This window comes from Coenobita brevimanus, chromosome 47 (assembly GCF_032717465.1).
Source record: "Coenobita brevimanus isolate Jiangsu-jjx chromosome 47, ASM3271746v2, whole genome shotgun sequence".
Taxonomy (NCBI): domain Eukaryota; kingdom Metazoa; phylum Arthropoda; class Malacostraca; order Decapoda; family Coenobitidae; genus Coenobita; species Coenobita brevimanus.
Window position 1 is genome coordinate 24494150 of NC_137000.1, and position 25842 is coordinate 24519991.

A 25842-nucleotide genomic window follows, 5' to 3' on the forward strand; every position below is an offset into this window, starting at 1 on the left:
TTGGCTTCTTTCCATGAATTAGGGAATAAAGAAGTACGTATGCATAGTCTGAATAATTTAGCTAGAACAGAGGCAAGTTCAGGGGAACACTTTTTCAAAACAATTGGAGGAATTCCATCTGGGCCTGGAGCTTTGTTGGTAGGTAAATTGTTTAGGATGGATTTTACGTATCTTGTCTGTATTTAAAGTGGAACAGTTTCGGGAGAATCAAGTTCTAAGACTGGAACGTTCTGGCTGACTACCACTCAGTGGCGTAGCCAAGGAGGGGGCGGAGGAGGCGGCGGCTCCCCCCCCCCTTGAGGGTCTTGAAATCGTATTGGGCTAAAAAAATAATAATAATAAATCTTTATAAATAAATAAATAAATCACTTTATATATATATATATATATATATATATATATATATATATATATATATATATATATATATATATATATATATATATATATATATATATAATCATCATCAGCCGTTGAGGTCCACTGCAGGACCGGCCTCTCCCTACTGAAGCAGGGACGATACAGCTAATGTATCTCTACCCAGTGACTTAGCCTGTCTGGTAGAGATTGTATGTAGGGTGAGAAGTGCTTGTAAGTGTAATTGTAGTGTTGGAGTGGCTTTGGATGTGTGTGTGTAGTCTGTGAACCGAGTGAAATCGGCCCGTCCAAGCCGACTGGGTCCAAGCATACTTTACAGTATGCGACACTGGTTCAACCACAGCACCCCTGATGTCCGCCAAGCAGTACGTGGCCAGGAGAACGCTCCCAAAGTTTTTTACCCTGGCGGTGCGCTAACCCTCGCTCTCCAGTGTACGAAAACGCACACTTTACCACTGTACCACAGAGGCTATATATATATATATATATATATATATATATATATATATATATATATATATATATATATATATATTGTTACATAGCCTATGATTTCATCATCTTTTGTGTAATTTTAACGCACAGTATGCTGCATGTTTGATCACGAGCGTGTTCTGCCTCAGTTCCCCCCTTCTACCGTTATAGTAGAGTAAGTCGTTCTCTCTGTTATTCAGAGTGGGATTTTCAGCTTTTTGTCCCCATGGCTTCATTTGCGCGTCCTTCTTACAAGTTGTATCAAGCTCTCCTGGCCCCTATATAATGAGCTCAGTCTCTGCATCATTGCCACTTAGATCTGCTCCTCATTTTGTTCACATCTCTGTCCTCCCCTGTACAGTTATTATTATTGTGAGTGCTCAAGAAATCTCCAAACATCTAGCAGCTGTGTGTAATTTGAGTATAACTGTTGTATTTTTTCTTGTACTGTATAGCATAAGTTTAATTTGTAGGCCTAGTGAAGTTTTTGTAATTCATGTAGGGATCTTTATGTCCATCAGTTTTAATATTATTTTGTATCTGTAATAATTTATCTTGCATTCACTGAGTATTATCTGGTATCTCATTTTATCAGGGCTGACTTAGATAAATTTACTCATGCTAATTTTGTGTTAATAGAGGCTATTGCAGTTAACCATATATTTAACCTGTTTATTTGCCATTACATTATCCTTATGAGTCCTGAATGTTTTGTTGTTAGTTTGAGCATTAAACTTTAACTTGTAATTTTACCTAACTCTTTTGTTTTGAACCTGGAACTTTACGGGACAGTAGTGACTCTTAGTATTCTCACTTAAAGTGTACGTTATCTTTCTCTGTTCCGTAACATAAACTTGGCGACCTCATATCAGGATATTCAGGATATTATCATAAGGATATTGCTTGATATTTTGTGACTGTTACTTATTAATTATGTCTACTATTACTACACTTGAGGAAGCCAAAGATTTTTTGTCAAATGTGCAAACAGTGTGTGATATAGAAAACAGAACAAAGAATGAACTTAAGATTGTTGCTCAACAATTGGGATTTGTTGTTCGCTCTCATCAGTCTAAAGATCAAATTGTTGCCATGATTAATGAAAGCTTGTTTAATGTAACTCCTCCAAATAAGCAAACGCAGATTGAATTAGCTAAGTTACAGCTAGCCCTGCAGGAGTCTCGTGCTAAGGAGGCGGAGGCCCGTTCTAAGGAGGCTGAGGCACGTTGAAATTGCTAGGATTCAGGCAGACCATGAGTATCGCATGAAACAAGGTGGAACTGGATCATCTAGCTCTGATGATTTTGATGTGGCTAAAAATGTTAAACTTGTCCCTCCTTTTAATGAATCTGATTTAACAAAGTATTTTCAGTTGTTTGAGAGGGTAGCTACAGGTTTTAATTGGCCTAAGGAGTATTGGCCAGTACTCCTTCAAACTGTTCTCACCGGTAAAGCTCAAGTAACTTATGCATCTTTGCCTCAGGATCAATCTGATAATTATGATGTAGTTAAGAGCTTGATTCTTAAGGCCTATGAGCTGGTTCCTGAAGCCTATAGAGTAAAATTTAGGACAACTTACAAGCAAGATAAGCAATCTCATGTTGAGTATGCAAAAATCAAAGAAGATCTGTTAGAGCAGTGGTTAAATTCTAAGAATGTGGATTCTGATTTTGACAAATTTAAGCAGATGATTTTGCTGGAGGACTTCAAAAGGTGTATTTATAAAGATGTAAGCCTATATCTTGATGAGAAAAGAATAGATAATTTGTCTGATGCTGCAGTTTTAGCTGATGAGTATGTTCTCACTCACAAGGGATATTCTAGAGAAAAAGGGAAAGCTGAGAGTAAGTACGTTGCCTCTACTCAGAGTACAGGTAACAGGAAAGAGAATAAGGATGATGTTTCTCAGGAAGTAAATACCAGCTTCACCTCTAGATTTCAGAAAAGTAAATGTACTTATTGTAGTAAGCTTGGTCATACTATGGAGAGATGTTTCAGGAGACAGCGTGATGTGAACAAAAAGGAGTCTTTAAATATTCAGTCAATTGGTCTAGTGTCCACTCTTGAGAGTTCCCAGAATTCTTTAACTGAGTTAACTGAACCTGCTTTGAGGGGTAACTTAAATTCTCATGATGGAGCTCCTCTTTTGAGCAGTAACGTGGGTGACACTCTCAAGAGTTCATGTGCTAATTTCCTGTCTGATGGTTTTGTCAGTCCTCTGGACAGTAATGACAGGAAATCAATTAAAATATATCGTGATACAGGTGCTTGCCAATCCCTTATGCTGACCAGTGTTCTAGGATCTAATGTTAATTCCTCTGATGAAACTGTAATCTTACAAGGTGTAGGGAATAATTACTTCTCTGTGCAGAGTGAATTTAGAGTCTGGTTTTGTTAATGGTTCCGTTATGGTTGGGTTGGTTGAGACACTCCCAATGTCAGGTGTAACTTTCTTACTTGGAAATGATATTGGTGGAAGTCAAGTGTGTCCAGCTCCTCAGTTGTCTAGTGAGCCAGTGGCTGCGTCCCAGGATTGTGATGTCCCTGATGTGTTCCCTGCATGTGCTGTCACTAGGGCTAAGTCTAAAGTTACTGGTGATTTAGAGGATAATGATGATGATGATGATGTTATCCTAGCTGACACTTTTCTTGCTAATTTGGACCACTCACCAGATGAGTCAGAACCACGTAGTGTTGATAATTTGTCTCGTCAAGAGTTGGTTGAGTTGCAGGTTGCTGACCCTGAGTTGAAAGGTCTAGCTAACTCTGCTTACAGTGAAGAAGAGTCAGCCGGTGCTTCTACTTGTTATTATGTAAAGTCAGGAGTACTTATGAGGAAGTGGAGACCCCCAACAGCATCAGCCGACTGTGAATGGGAGGTTGTACATCAAGTTGTCATCCCTCGTGTTTGTAGGCAGGATATCATTAGAGTGGCTCATGATTCCAGTTTGGCAGGACACCTTGGAGTGAGGAAGACTGTGGCACGCATTTTGAAACACTTCTACTGGCCAGGTATCTTCAGGGATGTTTCCTGGTGTTGTAAGTCTTGTCACACCTGTGAAGTTGTGGGGAAGTGTAATCAGACCGAAAAGGTTGCACCTCTAGTTCCCATTCCTCCTTTTGAGGCGCCTTTCACCCGTGTGTTGGTGGATATTGTGGGCCCTCTTCCTAAGACTTCTTCAGGATTTTCTTATGTGTTGACCCTGATTGATATGGCTACTCGTTATCCTGAAGCCATTCCACTTAGAAATATCTCAGCAAAGAACGTGGTTAAGGAAATGCTAGGGTTCTTCACAAAGTTTGGTCTGCCCAAGGAGGTACAGTCAGACCGGGGAAGTAATTTCATGTCAAACGTTTTCAAGCAGTCTCTGAAAGAGTTGGGCATCACCCAGATCACGTCTTCAGCTTACCATCCCCAGACCCAAGGAGCGTTGGAGAGATATCATCAAACACTCAAATCGATGCTCAAGAAATACTGTTTGGAACATCAGAAAGACTGGGATAAAGGTCTTCCATTCGTTGTGTTTGCCGCAAGAGAATCTCCAAATGAATCACTGGGCTTCTCACCTTTTGAACTACTGTTTGGCCATGAAGTAAGAGGACCCCTTAAGTTACTCAAGGAATGCTGGCTGTCGGAGGAAGATGACGTCAACCTGCTGGAGTATGTGATGAAGTTCAAAGAACGGCTGTCCACTGCTTTACAACTGGCGAGAGAGAATTTAGGAGCTGCTCAGGAGAAGATGAAGACTTGGTATGATAAGAAGTCCAGGTTACGCCACTTTCAGCCAGGAGATCAGGTTTTGATTCTGCTACCAGTTCATGGGCAACCTCTTCAAGCCAAGTTTAGTGGCCCTTATTTCGTGGAGAAGAAACTCAGTGATGTCAACTATGTCATCGCCACACCAGATCGTAGAAAGAGCAAGCAACTATGTCACATCAACATGCTAAAGTTATATCACAGGCGGGACGAAAATAATCCAGTCTGCACTGTAGCTGTTCCACCCGAGTCTGCAAGTGAAGCTCTCCCATGCAGTATGAGCCTGAGTGATAGTTTGGGGAAGAATCCTGATATCATGAATGATCTCCAGACTAAGCTTTCTCATCTACCTCCCAAGGAAAGGCAGGAGTTTTCGGCATTACTGCAGGAGTACCCGCAAGTGTTCCGTGCCACTCCAGGAAGAACCACTGTGTTGATGCATGATGTCGATGTTGGAGACGCAAAGCCAATTAAATTGCCTCCTTACCATGTGAACCCAGTGAAAGTTCCTCTCATCCAGAAGGAGCTTGGCTACCTGTTGGACCACAAGATGATTGAGCCCTGTCAGAGCGAGTGGAGTTCTCCTGTCACTCTAGTCCCTAAACCAGGTGGGTCACAGCGGCTTTGCATTGACTACAGACGTGTTAATCAGATAACCAAAACAGACACTTACCCTCTCCCTCGTGTGGAAGATTGCATAGACAAGATCGGAAAGGCTAGGTACATAAGTAAGTTTGATTTGTTAAAGGGATACTGGCAAGTACCTATGACTGAACGTGCTAGGGAGATCTCATGTTTTGTAACATTAGGAAAGACTTTTGCATGTTCTGTAATGCCATATACAGATTGTTTTAGAGTAATAAGAAATTTCCTTTGTAAATTTCTTTTTTCTTTGTGGGGAGGTGTTACATAACCTATGATTTCATCATCTTTTGTGTAATTTTAACGCACAGTATGCTGCATGTTTGATCACGAGCGTGTTCTGCCTCAGTTCCCCCCTTCTACCGTTATAGTAGAGTAAGTCGTTCTCTCTGTTATTCAGAGTGGGATTTTCAGCTTTTTGTCCCCATGGCTTCATTTGCGCATCCTTCTTACAAGTTGTATCAAGCTCTCCTGGCCCCTATATAATGAGCTCAGTCTCTGCATCATTGCCACTTAGATCTGCTCCTCATTTTGTTCGCATCTCTGTCCTCCCCTGTACAGTTATTATTATTGTGAGTGCTCAAGAAATCTCCAAACATCTAGCAGTTGTGTGTAATTTAAGTATAACTGTTGTATTTTTTCTTGTACTGTATAGCATAAGTTTAATTTGTAGGCCTAGTGAAGTTTTTGTAATTCATGTAGGGATCTTTACGTCCATCAGTTTTAATATTATTTTGTATCTGTAATGATTTATCTTGCATTCACTGAGTATTATCTGGTATCTCATTTTATCAGGGCTGACTTAGATAAATTTACTCATGCTAATTTTGTGTTAATAGAGGCTATTGCAGTTAACCATATATTTAACCTGTTTATTTGCCATTACATTATCCTTATGAGTCCTGAATGTTTTGTTGTTAGTTTGAGCATTAAACTTTAACTTGTAATTTTACCTAACTCTTTTGTTTTGAACCTGGAACTTTACGGGACAGTAGTGACTCTTAGTATTCTCACTTAAAGTGTACGTTATCTTTCTCTGTTCCGTAACAATATATATATATATATATATATATATATATAGATAGATAGATAGATAGATAGAGAGAGAGAAAGGGAGAGAGAGATGATGAGACTCCTAGATGCATTATTGTTCTTTTATTCCATAAGGATCATTAAAAAAGCTTCATTTTTCAGCCAAAATCATTTTCTTGCACTCTTTTTCGCCATTTTCACTATAATGAGTTACCATCTAAATATTCCACTACATATCTTCAGAGGCCTCAGAAAGCCCCTCAAAGTACTTTTCACAAATTTTCCTCGGGGAGGAGGCTCACAGCGCCCCCCCCCCCCCGAACCTCCAAGATGCACAGACTCACCTCACTTGCCACCACCTTTTCAAGAATCTACTGTATAGACATCTTCCTCCCCCCCCCCTCGTGAACTTTCTGGCTACGCCCCTGCTTCCTGTATGATATAATTTCTGGCAAAGGTACTGGCAAAGATATCTGCTTTCCCACGCAGGTCATTTGTAATGCTGCCATATGAAGATTTTAGTGGGGAATGGATGATGACTTGTTCAAGTTATTACTGAAAGAATTGAGAGTTGACCAGAATATTTTAGTGTCATTAGTGTTGTTAAGTACTTCTGATGCTTGATTTTGAAGAAAGTTTGATTTAGCGAGGTTTATTACAGCTTTTGCATGGTTTCTAACAATTTTAAATTAAGAGAGTGATTCAGATGTTTTGATTTTAAGTAAGAGTTATATGCTGATGACTTTTGAGCTCTTGCTCTGACAAAGTTGCTATCAAACCATTTTGAAGAGTTCGATCTTTTAGTGAACTGTTGACTTGGTATGAATAAATCCATACCAGTTAGTATTAAGTCGCAATTGTGGGACTGGGTAGAATTGGTATTACTAGAGAAGAAAGACTACCATGGAATGTCAGCAAGATAATTTCTAAATCCATCCCTACTTCCCCTATCAAAGTGCCATCGGGTCACCCTGACAGGTTCAGAACGGCGAAGTTTGGGGTGGCTAACTAATGAGGCTTTGATAAGATTGTGGTCAAAGGAACCAAGTGGTGACAGTACCTCTATCCTGTACTGATCTGGATTATTTGTCAGGAATAGATCCAAGAGATGGGCATTATGGTCAGGATTATCCGGTATTCTGATTGGTTGCTTTACCAGCTGCGTGAGTTTAAACGATTCTGCAAACAGCTCGCACTCTAGACCAGCATCGTCAGTCCTGGCAGAATGCAATAACCATGCAACATTATGTATGTTAAAAATCACCCAAAATGGTCATTTCGGTGCTAAGGGCAAGGATAAGGTTATTCAACTGTGTGGTTATGGAATCAGATTCACTGGGTTCTGAAGAAGCACTGGGGGAACAATGGACTACACAGATATATTTGGTAATATTTAGACAATTGAGTTTATACAATGAGTAATCAAAACCGGATGAAGTGAAGTTTAAAATAGTGTCAACTGCATACTGAGATTTGATATGACAACAGGTGCTGCCTTTGTTATGGAAGTTTGTAAGATGGTAACCAGGAAAACAAAATGGGGATATTTCGGTAGAGGGTGAGATTTGTGGTTCTGTGAGGAATAGGGCCAAAGGGGATATGGACTGTAGGGAAAAATGAACTGAATTTAGAGTGGTACTAAGGCCGAGGATACTGGTGAAGAATAAGGCCGCACCTTCACTTCTCCGCTGACGAGCATGACCGGAAATTGTAACAATCGCTGCCCGCACAGTCGCTTGATGGCGACCGGGAGGACCCTGTAGTACACGAGCCCTAACCTGCCGGTGGTGGCAATCCAAGGTACCACCTTGTTTGATGGTAATAATGCAGCAGCCATTGCTAAAGATAGTGGGAATAGAAAATGTGATATCTTATGTGCATGTACTGTTGTGTAGACAGTTGAAGGTAGAGGGATTAAGAGAGTATGCTGGCCTACTCTCTGTGTAAATGAAAACACTGAAAATGTTCAGCAAAGGGGGATGGTCAGGATCAAGTCCTGAGGCTGGTGAAACGGAAGCTCCAGTTCTCCCTATCACCAGCTTGCCATCCACCTCGGGAGTACTACCCTGTTCGACTTGTGCTACAGTCTACTCTTCATTGTCAAAAAAAAAAAAAAAAAAAAAAAAAAATCATCTGCTTGATGGTGGGAAAATTTTACCCGACTTTTGGCTGTGGCTGATTCACTCTGAGTTGCTAAATATCTTGTAGGACAGGTACTTTACTGAAACTAATATAACCGCCAGAATTACTAGTTGAATGCAACTTTGCAAGGAGTAGACTGTAGCACAAGTCGAGCAGGGCGGTACTCCCAAGGTGGATGGAAGGCTGATGGTAGAGAAAGCTGGAGCTCCTGTTTCATCAGCCCTCGGGACTGGTTCCTGACCATCCCCCTTTGCTGAACTTTTTCAGTGCCAGAAATTCTACCTTAGAGGAAGCCAGCCAGAATGTCCCAGCACTAGAACTTGACTATCCCGACACTGTTCCACTTAAAATACAGACAAGGTACGTGAAATCTATCCTAGACAATTTACCTACCAACAAAGCTCCAGGCCCAGAAGGAATTCCGCCAATTGTTTTGAAAAAGTGTTCCCCAGAACTTGCCTCTGTTCTTGCAAAATTATTCAGACTATGCATACTTATTTCTTCATTCCTTAATTCATGGAAAGAAGCCAATATCCACCCAATTCCAAAGAAAGAAAGTTCCTCTGACCCCTCTGATTACAGACCAATAGCTGTCACATCTTCTCTTGGTAAGGTTTTTGAAACTGTAATTAATAAGCACATAGTTAAACATCTTGAATCCAACAACATAATTAGTGATAGACAATATGGTTTTCGCCACGAAAGATCCACCATTGACATACTCAATCTCCTGACTCATACCATCCATCAATCAGTTGACCTACATGGTGAACCTCATGCAGTAGCCCTGGATATTTCTAAAACTTTCGACAGAGTATGGCACCGTTCCCTGCCGTCCAAACTCCCTTGCTATGGACTAAACTCTTTTGTTCCTTTGATTTCCTCACATCTCAGCAATAGAAAAATAAGAGTAAAAGTAGATGCTGTATATTCCACTTTCCACTCAGTTAACGCCAGCGTGCTGCAGGGATCAGTTCTGGCACCAACCCTGTTCCTCGTTCAAATTAATGATCTCTTATCTGTCACCCACAATCCCATCCATTCATATGCAGATGACTCAACACTTCATAGTTCATTCACACTCAGACATCCATTTACAAAGTCTGATATCTCTAACTCTCAACTCAGTACAGCCATCTATTTAAATCAAGACTTATCCACGATCAGTGAATGGGGACAAAGTAACCTAGTCTCATTTAATGCTAGTAAAACTAAATAAATACAATTTACTAATAGACAGGTATTGCCAGAATCGTATTTTACCTTCATTGCTACAAATATTCCCATTTCCAAAAGTATTGATATTCTCGGCGTCTCGCTTAACAATGCCCTCAGCTGGACCTCTCATGTTAGATCATTTGCTAAAACCCCCTCAAAGAAACTTGGAATAATGTACAGAGTCCGTAACTTCTTCACTGACGAGCAGTTAGTTATAATTTATAAGAGTCATGTGCACTCTCAGCTTGAATACTGCTCACCCTTGTGGAGTGGATGTGGAGAGGTTGCATTAAAACAAGTAGACAAAATTCAGAACAAAGCTGTTAGAATTATTAATAACCCTACTATTACTAATAAACTACCTCCCCTTCAAGTAAGAAGGAATGTTGCCTCCCTTGCGTTATTTTACAGATATTTCTATAGCAAATGCTCAGACGAAGTTGCGTCCATTGTGCCACCTCTCCATGCCTTCCCTCGTGCTACACGGGCATCTGGTAGTACTCATGACCGGAATGTCATACAACCATACTGCAGAACTTCTGCCTATCAGAATTTTTTGATTCCCTGAACTGCATCTCTCTGGAACTCGCTTTCCCTGAGTTGTTTCCCTCCAAACTTCAGCCTACTGCTGTTCAAGTCTAACTGTTACAGATATTTTATGAACAGAGGACACCAGTAATCTGGTGTATGAATTTGTTTTTTTTTTATTCATTTGTTTTTCCTTCCTCTGTTCTGTTATTTAAAACACACACACACACACACACACACACACACACACACACACACACACACACACACACACACACACACACACACACACACACACACACACACACACAGAGTAGGCCAGCATGCTCTCCAGTACAAGTTTCTCTATCAACACCAAACTACATGGACAGTACACACTACACTTCCTTTTCAATATTAAAAAAGGAAAAATGGCACAATTAAATCTGGCCTCGGAGTCCCAAGGGGGGGGGGACAATAAATTCCCCCACTATCCGCACCTCTCCTGGTGACGACTCTGAGAGATGCCTGGAACTACTGTCTGATTCATTCCTTCTTCATTTCTGCAACATTCACGGCCATTCCTTTAACTTTCTCTCTGTCGAAAATCACCTCTCAACCTCTAAACCTCACCTTCTTTTCCTGTCTGTGACTCAGCTGTCAGAGGCAACTGACAGCAAACCCTTTTGTTTCCTCCTACTGTCTCTATACTCAGTTCAAAGCCAAAGGTGGCTGTTGTGTATATGTAGGCAAAGATTTATCTTGCTCTCGTGTTCCTGAACTTGATTCTTCTGAATTCTCTGCTCTCTGGCTTCGGCTTTCTTGTCATCCTCTAACTAAATATATCTGTACTGTTTACTTATCTCCTAATTCTACTGACTATGGAAAAATTCTTCAACTATCTTACTTCTACGATGGAACATATTCTATCCATTTCTCCTTTCTCAGAAATCTCCATTTTAGGAGATTTCAATGTTCACCACCACCTTTGGCTCTCCTTTCCTTTCGTTGATCCACCTGGTGAACAAGCCTACATCTTTTCTATCTTTAATGACCCGTATCACTGACCACCTTGGAGAGAGCTCCAACATACTTGATCTCTTTCTTACAGCTAATCCTTCTGCTTACACTATTAATCTTTCCTCTCCGTTGGGCTCCTCCGATCACAACCTAATCACCTTGACCTGTCCTATTGCTCTGGTATGGCCTGTGGACCCTCCAAAGAAACGTCGACTGTGGCAATTTGGAGCTGCGGATTGGGAGGCCCCCAGGCAGTACTTCTTTGATTTTCCCTGGAATGATTATTGCTTCCATGGACGGGAGCCATCAGAGTGTGCATTGCGCATTACTGAGGTTATTCTCTCAGGCATGGAAGCATACATTCCTTTCTCATATCCTTTGACTAATGCAAGAAAGCCTTGGTTTAATCACGCTTGTTCTAATGCTGTCTGCAACAAGGAGATAGCCTATAAAAGGTACCAAAACCAACCCACCCCTGAATCACATCTTTAATACGTTTCTGCCCGGAATCGTGCTAAGTCTGTTCTTCGCTCTGCTAAAAATAATTTCATCCATACTAAATGCTCTCAACTCTCCAACTCGAATTCTTCCCGCTCCTTCTGGCACCTTGCCAAAAACCTTTCTAACAACTTTACCTCATCATCCTTCCCTCCTCTTTTCTACTCTGATGGTTCTGTAGCTATTTCTTCTACTGATAAAACAGATCTCTTCGCACAGACTTTCTCCTCCAATTCCACCTTAGACGATTCCGGTGCTGTTCCTCCATTACTTCCCGCCTCTGACTTCTTTATGGCTGGCATTAAAATTTCTTCAGCTGATGTATTTCTGCTATCACTGGCCTTAATATTAACCAGGCATATGGGCCTGATGGAGTCCCTCCTGTTGTCCTCAAGAACTGTGCTTCTGTGCTTATACCCTGTCTAGGTTAACTCTTTCGCCTTTGTCTGTCAACTTTTACTCTTCCTTCTTGCTGGAAGTTTGCTCTCATTCAGCCACTCCCAAAGAAGGGTGACCATTCTCAATCCTCTAACTATCGTCCAATTGCTTTAACATCCTGTGTCTCAAAAGTTTTTGAGTCAATTCTTAATAGAAAAATTTTAAAGCATCTTTCCTATCGCAACCTTCTTTCTGATCGTCAGTATGGGTTCTGCCAGGGACGCTCCACTGGCGATCTTCTCTCCTACGTTTCAGACTCCTGGTCATCCTCCTTTCGGGTCTTTGGCGAAAGCTTTGCCATTGCACTTAACATCTCAAAGGCTTTCGATCGAGTCTGGCATAAATTTTTACTTTCCAAACTGCCCTCTTATGGTTTCTATCCTTCTATCTGTGCCTTCATCTATAGCTTCCTTTCTGGTCGTTCTGTAGCCGCTGTTGTAGACGGCCATCGTTCTTCTCCTAGATCTGTCAAGAGTGGTGTTCCTCAGGGCTTTGTCCTATCACCAACTCTCTTCCTTTTATTCATCAATGACCAGAGCTGTACATCTAACCCTATCCACTCATACGCTGATGATTTCACGCTTCACTTTTCCATTCAGCTCCTGCAACGGCCTTTTCAGCAGTTACTTCATCAAACAAGGGATGAGGTTATGGCACACCTAATGTCTGACTTGGCTCGTATCTCTGACTAGGGTAAAAATAATCTTGTTGTTTTTAATGCATCAAAAACTCAGTTTTTACACCTATCAACCCGACACAATCTTCCACAGGAGTACCCACTAATGTTTAATAATATCCAGCTCAATCCTGCATTTTGCTTGAACATGCTTGGGGTTTCATTCACTCGGGACTTATCTTGGAAGATCATATTGCATCTCTTGTAAAATCTGCTTCCAAGAAATTGAGTTTGCTAAGCCGACTCAGTACCTTCTTTACCTCTGCACAGTTGTTGACTTTATACAGGTTTTATTCGTCCCTGTGTAGAGTACAACTCTCACGTGTGGGGAGGCTCCCCACATACAGCTCTTCTCGATAGGGTGGAGTCAAAGGCTTTCCATCTCATCAACTCTCCTTCTCTTATTGGCTCCCTTCAACCTTTGTCTCTTCGCCGCACTGTTGCATCTTTATCTATTTTCTATCGCTACTTCATTGGTCGCTGCTCCTCTGAACTGTCTGCTTGCATCCCTTCACCTCTACGACGGGTGCATAGCACCCGTCTAGCAACAAACTCTCATCCCTTTTCTGTTCAACTCTCTAATGCATGAGTTAATCGTTACTCCCAGTCCTTCATTTATGCAACAGGTCAACTCTGGAACTGTCTCCCTCTGTCTGTATTTCCTACTTCCTATGATCTCCAGTCTTTCAAACGCAGTGTGTCCAGGCATCTCGAAATGAACGGATCTTGAATTTGGCTCTCTTTTGTATTTTTTTTTTCTTGGGAGGAGCGGTTTGCGGGCCCTTGGCCCTTTGGTTCCTTCTATACGAGTGGAGAAGAGTCGGATTTAGCAACACACGAACAGATTTTCTTATGGTACAATGGTTCTCGAAAACTGGACGTGCTGGCGGAAATTGGATATCATATTCGAATTTACAGGTTGTTGTTGCTTAGTCACCTAAAAATATACTGGAACCATAACACTTTAAATTTAGTCGACCAGTGTAACTCTCATCTGCGACATACACAACATCAAAATTGGTTCGAATCCTTTATAAAAACGCCCTTGGGACGTAATCAGTCATCCTGTCACTCATGTGTTTCACTAAGGCCGAAGAAATATATATATAGACATCATTAATAGGACTACTTCTTTGGGGTTTAAGAGAGCAATTTTCCTACTTCAGAAACTGCATTATATTTTTTCTGTTTAATCCGTCTGTCTTACTGACTTAGTCCTGAGAAGTATCCCAGCATCTACTTCACTCTCACCACTAAAACCAAAGAGATATCTTCGTTTTTTATTATTAGTTGAGGATTAGGAATCATTTGCTCCACTTCGTTACCTATATGTCCTTCCTTTTTAATTGCAGTGGAGCTGGAAAGGGACGTCTTCGTGTGTTGGCAACGATACAGCCAGGCGTCTCCATTGCCTAGTTAAACAAAATGTCCCTCAGGCACTTCCCTTTTTCCTCACGAGAAGAGGACGGTGCATTGGAAAAGAAGGGCGACCTCCAGTCCACTGGGTTTTATTTGTGTTGGAGAGGGGTACATGTGGTGGTAACAATATTACCAGGCAGCTTCTGATTATGGTTTAGGTCGTAGGACGTCTTTCTCTTCACTTCAATACTCATGTGTTTTTCCCATATACTGTATTTGCAGTTGGTTGGCAGTGCAACAGTCACACAGGAGGATATTATCGATCATTAAAGGGTATTTGCTCTAACCGAATATCCCTAACCTCTTTCTGCTCAGTTGATAGCCAGGTGTGGTCAGATTGGATGAACAATTTGACTGATAACCATGGAGATTTGTTTCTGCCTTACAACTAAAGACCATCGAATTTTATGTACCGGGTAACCACAACTTACTGTTCAAGGTGAGAGTCACTCACTCCATCAGATGACTGCAACCCGAATATAATCACGAGGAAGAGTTGTGGAGAGGGTGTAGAACTTTACCATTTTCTTATTCTGATACACAAAGGAATGCACAGTCTACTGATGAAAAAATAGTAAAGCAAGGATGGGACACACACACACACACACACACACACACACACACACACAGGAGTTAAAGGAACAGGTAAAGTGACAAAAATATAATGAAAAAAGAGATAAAACTGGACAAAAACAAGAGTAAAATATTTAATACAAATAGATGCGTCACTATTTGCGTAGCAAGTGTTGAGAGAATTGAGATGTATATCTTATTTAGAATTTATGTAAATATGTATACAACAAATTAGTGTGTTGTAGTAAAGTGTGATTATTAAAAATATATTTTATTTTTATGAAAATGTGGGTATTAAAAACGTGCTAAATATTTTGAGAATGTGATGGAGTTCTATGCACAGTATAGTAGATCTGAAGAGATATAAGGTCTAGGTGACATACTGTATTTATAGTTAAAGGAGTTTCATGCACAACAACCAAAAAATTAGGAGGAGTAAACAGACATATACCTTTACTCGATATACCGCAATATTAATACAGATACCAGTGCCAGGCCCACGTTTATCTTGATTTAACTGATAAAATGTTACACTGAGAATTACCAGTTTAATATCAGAGGTGTTAGTAGTAGTTGTGGCAGTAGTAGTAGTAGTAGTCGTAGTAGTATACTGTATATATCGACTCGAGAGAGAGACTGTTATGAGCCTTGCTCGTCTCCGTACAGTTCCCAACGTTGCACACATTTCTTAGCGATTTATGTTGCATATTGTACATTTATTTCATTGTACACTACGTTATTTATGCCCTTTTATGAGTGACGTAATTAGCAAAGATGTAGCTTATGCACCACGACATCCCCCCCCCCCCTCTCCCCACTCCACTTTTTCCCCTCCCCTTCCCTTCTCCCTCGGCTCCCACCTCCACTCCACTCCATCTTTATCCCCTCCCCTTTCCCCTCCCCCTCACTCCAGGCATACCCTCATCCCTCCTCTTCCCCAATCTATTCTCCACCACTCCCCCCAGTTTCCTCCTCACTCCCTCGCCCCTTCCAACCTCCCCACTACTCTCGCCCCCTCTCGTTCCTCCCTCCCCTCTCCTCTCGTCTCCTATCCTATGTCCATTACCCCTCTCGTCTTACCTCCCCTCATTCCCCCCCCCCTCTCTTGCTTGACCACCCCAACACCTATTCCTTTCTCTGGACCCCCACCTCAGCCATCCCTCGCTCGAGCTCCACCCTCATCCTACCATCCCTCAGCTCCACCCTTATCCCTCTCCCCTTTCTCCCCCACTCCTTCATCCCCATCACCCCATCCCTAATCCCTCCTATCCCCTTCCCACCCGTTTACACAACTTTTCTCAAACTGTTTTTCTTGTTCTCTCTGTTCATGTGAGTTGAGTGAGGGTGACTGAAATAAAGCTCTCCCATTTACTCTTCTTTTGTTTTTCCTTTCCATTTTGTTCTGTGATGCCTTTTTATTTTTTATGACTTCTTTTCTTAAACATCATTTCTATGAGACGTTTTGGTTTCTTTTCTTCTCGGCTTTTCTGAAATTTGTTCTCCAGTCTTTTTTTCTTCTTCTTCTTTTTTGAGGAATGTTTCCTATCTCGTTTTTTTATGATGACATATTTTGTTTATATTTTCTATTCAGTAAGCCTTCGTTCGTGTACTATCCTTTCCATGGAACCTGCTCCTTTCCTCTTGTAAGACTTCTTTGACACCTCTTTTTGTGAAAAGTTTTTTTGTATACATTCATATAAGATTTTTTCTTTTTTGAAATTTGCTATTCTCACTGAGCCGGAACTATTCTCATGTGGCCAAGAGCTATTCTCAAGAGGGTTGGAACTACTGTATTCTCACGGGGGGCGGAACCATTCTCACGGGGGTGAGAACTATTCTAACGAGGCAGGAACGGAACTCTCGAGGCCGAAAATATTCTCACGGTTTGGAAATATTTTCACGTGACCGGAACTATTCTCAAGGGGCCGGAACTATTCCCATACGGGTTGAAACTATTCTCATGGGGGCTGGAACTATTCTCATGGGGGTTAGAACTGTTCTCCAGGGGTTTAGAACTATTCCCATGGGGGATGGAACTATTCCCATGGGGGATGAAACTATTCCCATGGGGGATGGAACTGTTCTCATGGGGGTTGGAACTGTTCTCATGGGAGTTGGAACTACTCTCATGGGGATTGGAACTACTCTCATGGGGATTGGAACTACTCTCATGGGGGTTAGAACTATTCCCATGGGGGTTGGAACTATTCTCATGGGAGTTGGAACTACTCTCATGGGGGTTAGAACTATTCCCATGGGGGTTGGAACTGTTCTCATGGGGGTTGGAACTGTTCTCATGGGGGTTGGAACTGTTCTCATGGGGGTTGGAACTATTTCCAAGGGGGTTGGAACTATTCTCATGGGGGCTGGAACTACAGTATTTCCAAGGGGTTGGAACTATTCTCATGGGGGTTGGAACTATTCCCATCGGGGTGGAACTCGTCTCCCCGGGCCAGAACTCTTCTAACGAGGTCGGAACTAATCTCATGGGGTTGCAAATATTCTCACGGGACGGGAAGTATTCTCACGAGGCCGGAACTAATTTCACGGGGCAGGAACTATTCTCACGAGGCCGGAACTTCTCACGTGGCACTTCTTGTCTTAATCTCTTGTGATAACTCAGTGTTCAAGATTGACAGATGGCAAATTTACATCAAGTTAGAGTGAATGGAGTATAGCAAGGCAGAATTTATACTATGTCAGTTCTCTTATTACAGACGTTGGTGTTGGGAGTGAAGAGAGTGTTGAAGATGGATGAAAATCTAATTTTTTTATTCTGATTCAAAAAGGGTTTCTAAATAAATATGAAAAATATATATCTTTTGTTAACGTATTTCCTTTATATTGTTTTCGAGAGAGAGAGAGAGAGAGAGAGAGAGAGAGAGAGAGAGAGAGAGAGAGAGAGACAGACAGACAGACAGACACACAGACACACAGACAGACAGACAGACAGGCAGGCAGACGGACAGGCAGGCAGACGGACAGGCAGGCAGACGGACAGGCAGACAGAGAGTTAACCCTTACAGTACTAAATGACAGACAATACCCAATAGCTCAAAAAAAGTAACACTAACAATAATGAATTAAAACTTTACCTTCAATATTTCATTCCACTTTTTTTTTCCAGAGTTTGCGGAAAATTATGAAAAAAAAAAAAAAAAAACATAAGATTTCGAAATTTCAGTGTACCACTTCTAAACTTGAACGTAGCATTTCGAAACTTGACCCGGCGTTGATTAAAACTTGGTCATTGAGCCTAAGACACGAAAGAAAAGCGAAATGTTTAGAAAAAAAGATCGAAAACAAAGGAATGGAAAGTGAAAGGTACTAGAAGGGATCGAAATTATCATGTGAAAAAGAAATAATAATAAAAAAATAATAAAATGATAACAATTGTTGGGCACTTCATGGGGAGGGTGTGGGTGAAATGAGAGAGAGAGAGAGAGAGAGAGAGGCGTGAGGGTGAAGGTGTCATGTGTTAATCATTAATCTTGTTCGTGATTTCCTTTACATTATTTCATTTTCACACCTAATATGTAAGAATTCTCTCTCTCTCTCTCTCTCTCTCTCTCTCTCTCTCTCTCTCTCTCTCTCTGTTTAAAAGGACAATACTCCATTCACCTTAATGTGGCTCAGGTTTTCGTCCTTTTGCATCTCAGTTCACATAGCCGAGTGGCTGAAAAAAAAACATTGCTTCTACTCTTCCTCATATTCAAAGCACCACTTCATGATTAGCATTGTTATCTTGTGTTAATCTGTTCTTACAGCTTGTCAATCAAGATTGAGAGATGGCAGTTTTAGTCCAACTTAAAGTGAAAACAGTACAGGAGAGGCAAGCCAAAATCAGAGGTTAAATCAAAACCAAATAATTTCTTTTGCTTTGCTTAAAATTTCATAGTATCATTTCATCTTACTCTATGTTGAAAGTATTAAGTTAGCCCTCTCTCTCTCTCTCTCTCTCTCTCTCCACACACACACACATATATATATACATATATATATATATATATATATATATATATATATATATATATATATATATTCATCAGCCGTTGAGGTCCACTGCAGGACCGGTCTATCCCTACCGAAGCAGGGATGATACAGCCAATGTATCTCTACCCAGTGGCTTAGGCTGTCAGGTAGAGACTGTATGTAGGGTGAGAAGTGCTTGTGAGTGTAACTGTAATGTTAGAGTGGCTTTGGAGGTGTGTGTGTTCTGTGAACCAAGTGTAAGCGGCCCGCCTTAAGCCGACTGGGTGCAAGCATACTAGTATGCGACACTGGTTCAACCACAGCACCCCTTATGTCCGCCAAAGCGGTCAGTGGCTCGGTGAACGCGTCACAAAGTTTCTACAACTCTGGTGGGAGGCGAACCCGCGTCCACCAGCGTGCGAGACACACACTCTACCACTGTACTACAGAGGCTCCATATATATATATATATATATATATATATATATATATATATATATATATATATAATGACTCCTATGTTGACTTAACCGAACCTAACTTCCCCCTGATATGACCTAATCTATCAGGCGTGGGCGGCTGACTTCACCAACATTACTAACCATTCATCCCAGACAGTTTTTAATATTGCCTTAACATACATACTTACATGAAGAAGTGTGTGTGTGTGTGTATGTGTGGTGTGTGCAATGTTTAACCATAGAGATGTGGGATTTGTACATGTGTTCCCTCTATACTTGTGTACGCATGAATATATGCTTATGTGTGTACAGTTTTTGTCTGATGTAGTCAAACTAAAAAGGCGGTGAGAATGCCATGCCCATTCCTTACATTAAAGAAAAAAAAAAAAGTAAAAATCTGAATGTATAGCTTATGTTTATCATCATCATCATATTACTGCATGCTGATTTTTTTTTTTTTCATTGTGACATTGAGTTCTTATGAGCCTAAGAAAATTCCCTCAGGTTGTTTATTCCCGCAAGGTGCTACCTCAGTTATTTTTCCTGTGCGGGAAATGACGGAGGGACTGGAGGGTGCGGGAGAAAGCCTTCAGCTGTACTGCTATTTCCTTCCTACTACTGTGACGAGTTTAAGTTTTAGCATAAGCCCGGATCTCCTCGTACGAACTGTAAGGTCTGTGGGGTTTGTGCATCGATGTAACTCCGTTTAGCTTCATGCAACTCTATACAACTCTATGTAGAAACTTCCCCTGTATAATTAGAATAACAAATGGCACTGTAGGGGTGTGTCAGGAACAAAGCTTCCCATCGTCCCTCCCGCACCAGCACGAATTTGTTGTGGACGTGACCTAAGAATGAGCACATGTTACTTTGAAGGACTTTCGGAATGTGGAAACTCAGAAAGAACTTTTGGATTAAGCACATGGCAATCTGTGTGTGTGTGTGTGTGTGTGTGTGTGTGTGTGTGTGTGTGTGTGTGTGTGTTTAGAATATCCTGATTTGCGGTTTCCACCTTACGAAGTTTTTTTTTTATATTCCTTACTCTTGTCATTTTTATTCCCATAATCAAATAAAACATAAAGTCTAATGAATCTCCTTCCCAGGAGGACACAGTGAAGGAGATGCAAAGATATAAAACGAATATTTTTCATACTTTATTTGGAGAAGCGTCAAGAATTAAAAGAAAAACAAAAGTAATGGGATAATCTGACATCATAAACATTCTCTGTTTTATAATACCTTCTCCGGTCTCGACACTGGAATCTGTAACAATAAAAATGGAAAATTAGATACTTATACAAATTTAGTAGATTTGAGTAATATATCACACTTATCTGTATTATCTAACAGAATGATAGTTTTTGTGATAATGATATGAGTGAGATAACGATACTTGATTGCAATGGACATTAGAAATTCCGTTGCGTCTCTTCCTTGCCGATTTATTCCGTACGTTACATATTTGTATGTTAGGCTACCGATTTGAATTATGATGGTACTGGGACTGCATCAATACACGGAAATGTTATTAAGGGGAAATATGCTTAACAAATCCACTGCGAAGCTGTAGTGATAAGTATAAATGTAAACTGTTACCCTACCTTAGCGTCCATAGCCATAGCCTCCATAGCCACCGTAGCCCCCATAGCCACCATAACCACCATAGCCTCCATAGCCGCCATAGCCACCATAGTGGTATCCAGGCTCGGGCTCGGGCACTGGGCTGGCCAGGGCCAGGGCCACGAAGAGCAGAACGGACAAAACAAGCAATACCTGCAACACAAACAAGTTTCAAGGCAATCCTGCAACACAGTAAGGGCACAAGACTTGCCTCATTGGTTTGCTGTAGTTTTTTCACCTTGGTCCAGATTTTCGCTCCTTTGCAGCTCGTTTCACCCGAATCATTGGTAAACCAGAGCAATCCGAAAATGCAAACTTCCGCCAAGGCAGAGCGTGTGGTAGATCTTTTGAAGATGTTTTCTTTTAATTTTTGCGAAAGCATTGTAGGCAATATTTATCGAGTTGAAAGCAAGAATATTGAAATTGCCACTATCCGGCAATGGTAGAGAATTCTTTCAAAAATTCCTGGATCAGGATGATGATCCGGATCACCACAAAAATCTAATAGATTGTTCCTTTGGGCATAGCCTGTCCCTCAAAAAAAAAAAAAAAAAAAAAAAAAAAAAGCAGCAAAATCCGTTCATAACTTTTTGAGTAATCCTGCTAACAGACAAAGAAACAAATCAACACCGGCAAAAACATAATCTCTCCGGTGGAAGTAAAAAAAAAAAGACAATCCTCTGGCTCTACACGTTAACATAAGTCAGAGTATCCCTGTAAGAAGTATGACAGAAAACTAGATTAAAGCAAATTATCATCCACGATATGTCATGAATTAGTGTTCACCATCTTCTTCCTGAATGAAAAAGACAACTTCATCCTGTACTCTATCAGGCTCAGAAGAAGTTATGACTACTTAAACAGTTACTGTTCATCCATCATCCAACCCTATGTCGCCCCATGAGGAGAGTAGGAAACCAAGGCTAGGCATGTTGGTCCTGACATTTAAGACGAGAGTGACCAGCCTCATTCATCCCTAAGTGGCATTACATGAGTAATAAACCCCAACCACCCCTTGAATATAAACCTACGCAGGCTCAGTCCGAGTGGAGCACCTTAATTACTCACCAAACCACCAGGCGCCATAATTTGGTTATATGGTTACCATCCAGCTTAGTAATTGGTTTCCTGGAGTACAGCAAACCATTTGGCTTGTCACTCAGTGTACAGTTACCCATAGGCGGAAGGAAGAGGAAAGAATAATGGAAAGAAAGATTGAAGAGGGAGTGTAAAGTCACTCGTAGGCAGAAGAAAGAGGAAAGAATGAAGGGAAGAAAGATATTACTACTCCTTAATCATCAGCTGGTGAGTTACTAGTCACTATACACCAGGGAATATGCTCAGAATTACAGTTTTACGAGTATCCTTCATTCTCAATTTTACAATCCGGCTAACCTTTACATGTGGTCCTGGAAAGGGACGCCTACACGTGGTGAGATCTATACAACCGGGCATTTCAACTGCCTCGTTATACAAAAGTACCTCAGCTACTTTCCTAGATAGATAGATTGGTAGACAGATAGATAGATAGATAACTGCATGGTTACACAAGTCTCTCAGTTACTTTCCTAGATGGATAGATAGATAGATAGATTGGTAGATAGATAGACAGATAGATAGATAGATAACTGCTTGGTTACAAAAAAGCCCCGCGGCTACTTTCCTAGGTTCAGAAAGATAGATAGATAGATAGATAGATATAGATGGATAAACTGTCTTTGTACTCACAGCTTTGGCCATCTCGCTGAAGTCTGTGAAATGACTGTGAACCAGACGGTGGTTGCCGACTTATATATCCACCACCGCGACCTTGCACCGTCAGAGCCCAACACAATGACGCGGGGGAGGGGGGGGGCATGCGAATTGAGTCATAGGGCGTATTCCAGGTGCCGTGGGAGGCTTCGGAAAATCTAAAGTCCTGTTCTTTACCTGTTTGTTTTGTATATTTCTCATTAGCTTACCACCGATTTCTTTTGTATATTATTCCATAGCTTTTCCTCTTTTTTTATTTATATCGACGTTGGGTTGTGTCACGATCAAATTCGTGGTAGCATAGTAGCCTCCTAGTACCCCTTCCTTACCGATTTGTTCTACTGTACATGACACCTTAATATCCCGTTCTAAGCTCCTGATGCAAACCATGTCGACATTAAAGCGCTGAAGATTACATACAAGACAAAATTAAGGATCGTATGGATAGTTCCCCCAAACTTCAACCGACACCACTTCTTCAAGATGTTACAGATCTTTTATGAATGGAGGACACCTGTAATCTTGTGTATGGACTTGTTCTTCTTTTCTTCCTCCGTTCATCTTCTGTAAAATAAATAAATGAATAAATAAATAAATAATGAGGAAAATGTACTACGAAGTCTCTTTACCCTAGCAGGTAAGTATTCTTCTGTTATTGATTCAAACTACATCGACAGGAGAAGGATAAAGCCTAATGACACACAAGGACTTTGAGGTGTAACGGACAAAATAAATCGTTAATGAAGAGGTGCTACGGAGCCCCCATACAACAGTTAGAACACAGCAATATAGCCTAAACCACAACATCCCCCCCTCCCTCCCGTCACTGACCCGGTAATCGCAAAAGAGAATGAAAAAATTGGTGTCATAAATGGTCTATTCTTTCCAATATTTCCTCCACCCACGATACCGGCATCAGTAACATCAACGCAGTGACTCAAACCCCTCCGCTGACCCCCCCCCCCGCTTATGCCTCCCACCCCCTCTCGCCACCCACTGTGCTGAATATGCCGGTGCAAGGTTGAGGTGGTGGCTATATAAGCCGGCAAACAATGTCTGCTTCACAGTCAATTCACAGACTTCAACAAGATGGCCAAAGCTGTGAGTACCAAGACAGCTTATCTATCCATCTATCTGTCTATCTATCTATCTGTTTATCAGTCTATCTATATATCTGTCTATCTACCCACCAACGCAGTTTATCTTTTATCTGTCTCTATGTATCAATCTCTCCGTCTGTGCATCTATTTATCTATTTCTTTCTACGACATTTTTTTTTTTACTCCACAGGGTATCCAAATCTGTTAGTACCAAGACGATTTCCTCGAATCTTATACATGAAATTTATCTATCTGCCCATCTCTACTTATCTGTCTATCCATCTGTCTCTCTATATATACCTACCTATGACTAATAATTCTTTCGCACACTTCAACAAGATCGCCAAAGCTGTCAGGACCAAGCCACTTTATCCTATGGAACAAAATTCATGTGAAGGAAGAAACAAATGTGATATATTAGATATTGTTCTGTGCGACCCTGAAGGCAAAATGAACTGTTTTGTGGCCCCAGGTTGATCTGAAACGTGAACCCAGTGAACTGCAGACTAAAGCTCCGCTTCTTCCTCAGTACACCATCCTCCTTTTGAGGGATAGTGAGTAGAGCGAGTATAACCACGGTTTTATGTCTAGCCTATAATGTCTAAAGGTAGTGTTGGCAGTAACCCCTTTGTGTTGCAGGTGTTGGCAATATTAGCAGTAGCCTTCTTTGTGTTGCAGGTGTTCATTGTGTTGTCCGTCCTGCTCTTTGTGGCCATCGCCCTGGCCAGCCCCGAGCCCGAGCCCAAGCCTGGATTCCTTTATGGTGGACATGGAGGATACGGCGGCTATGGTGGTTATGGTGGATATCGAGGCTATGGTGGTGGCTATGGAGGTTATGGAGGCTACGGAGGCTATGGTGGCTATGGGGGCTATGGTGGTTACAGAGGCTATGGTGGCTATGGTGGTTAGGACGCTAAGGTAATAATTCATATTCGTACATAGCATTTGTATTCAATTCTCTACAGTATATCTCGTTCATGTCGTTATCACAAAAATAGTTTACAGTATCACCTTGTTTGTTAAGAACCTTTATATTATTCTGGTCTGCTGAAACTATATATGTCTGTTTATCCCTCCATCTTTAGCCAGACACCATTATCCCGTGAGGAATGGTTACAAGCGAATCTCCATGTCACACTATCCTCTGCCATTTTAGTACTCTCTCTCTCTCTCTCTCTCTCTCTCTCTCTCTCTCTCTCTCTCTCTTTCATATACCTCTCCACCCCATCCCTCCAGTTCATCTTCGGTCTCCCACTCCCTCTCGCTCCTCAACCTCACACGCATATCCTCTCCTAGTCAGTCTGTCACTCCATCTTTTTTTACATTGCCAAACCATTTCAGAGCATTTATCCCAATACTTTCAAACAAATGCTGATCTATACAGTACAGTAAAAATAACTAACATTCATTTCTCCTTTTACAGATATCAGTATCATGTGGAGTGAAAGCATCAAAAGGAACAGATTATTTATAATGTCAAATTTTCCATTACATTCTCTTCTGTGATTCAAAGCACCTCTCGAAATAAAGTCTGAAAAAATATATGAACTTTCTTTTAATGTATTTCCTTCACTGTGTTTTCATCTGAGGGAACTGAGCGACTCCTACAACCCGAGCACTAAGTTGTGGTTGCATGAATTTCGATGAGCTTTAGTTATGAAGTAGAAATGAGTCTTCTTGGTTGCTAGTCAATTTTGTCCTGCAGTATGACTACACCTGGCCATGATGTGAGCTGAAAGAGTTTATAGATCTTTTTTACGTGGAAACAAACCAGTTATAGTGTAGCTTGTTTACCGGGTAGTCCATAAAGAATGTTGCACTAGAAACTGATCTAGCAGGATCTTATGTGTTGTGGGAGCGGCTGAGTACACTGGTGTGGCGTTAGTGTGGGTGTGGAAGTAGGGAATATATGGATGAAGCAGGATAGACCCTGATAACACATGGGTAAGCCGCCCCTGCAACACACGAGACCGCCCAGCAGAGTGGAAGAAGAGTGTATTAAAAAGGCCATTCTGTAATCTATATAGCAACCTGTTGATTCTACCGATGAAGTATATAAACTCTGACACACACAAACATAGTGTGCCGTTTCTTCTTCACACTTTCCTCTGTTGTCATTGTCTCACTAAATAAGTGTATGCAGTGTAATATACAGTGGTGTTC

The 25842-nt window shown here is 41.2% G+C and overlaps 1 protein-coding gene across 1 annotated transcript; it reads left to right on the forward strand.

The window, feature by feature from the left end:
• The first annotated feature begins 23668 nt into the window (after positions 1–23668).
• On the forward strand, positions 23669–24588 carry LOC145399121 (uncharacterized). Its single transcript, XM_080271862.1, has 2 exons — positions 23669–23680; positions 24319–24588. Exons 1-2 carry the CDS (start codon positions 23669–23671, stop codon positions 24586–24588), a joined length of 282 nt encoding a protein of 93 aa, XP_080127988.1.
• The last annotated feature ends 1254 nt before the right edge of the window (positions 24589–25842 follow it).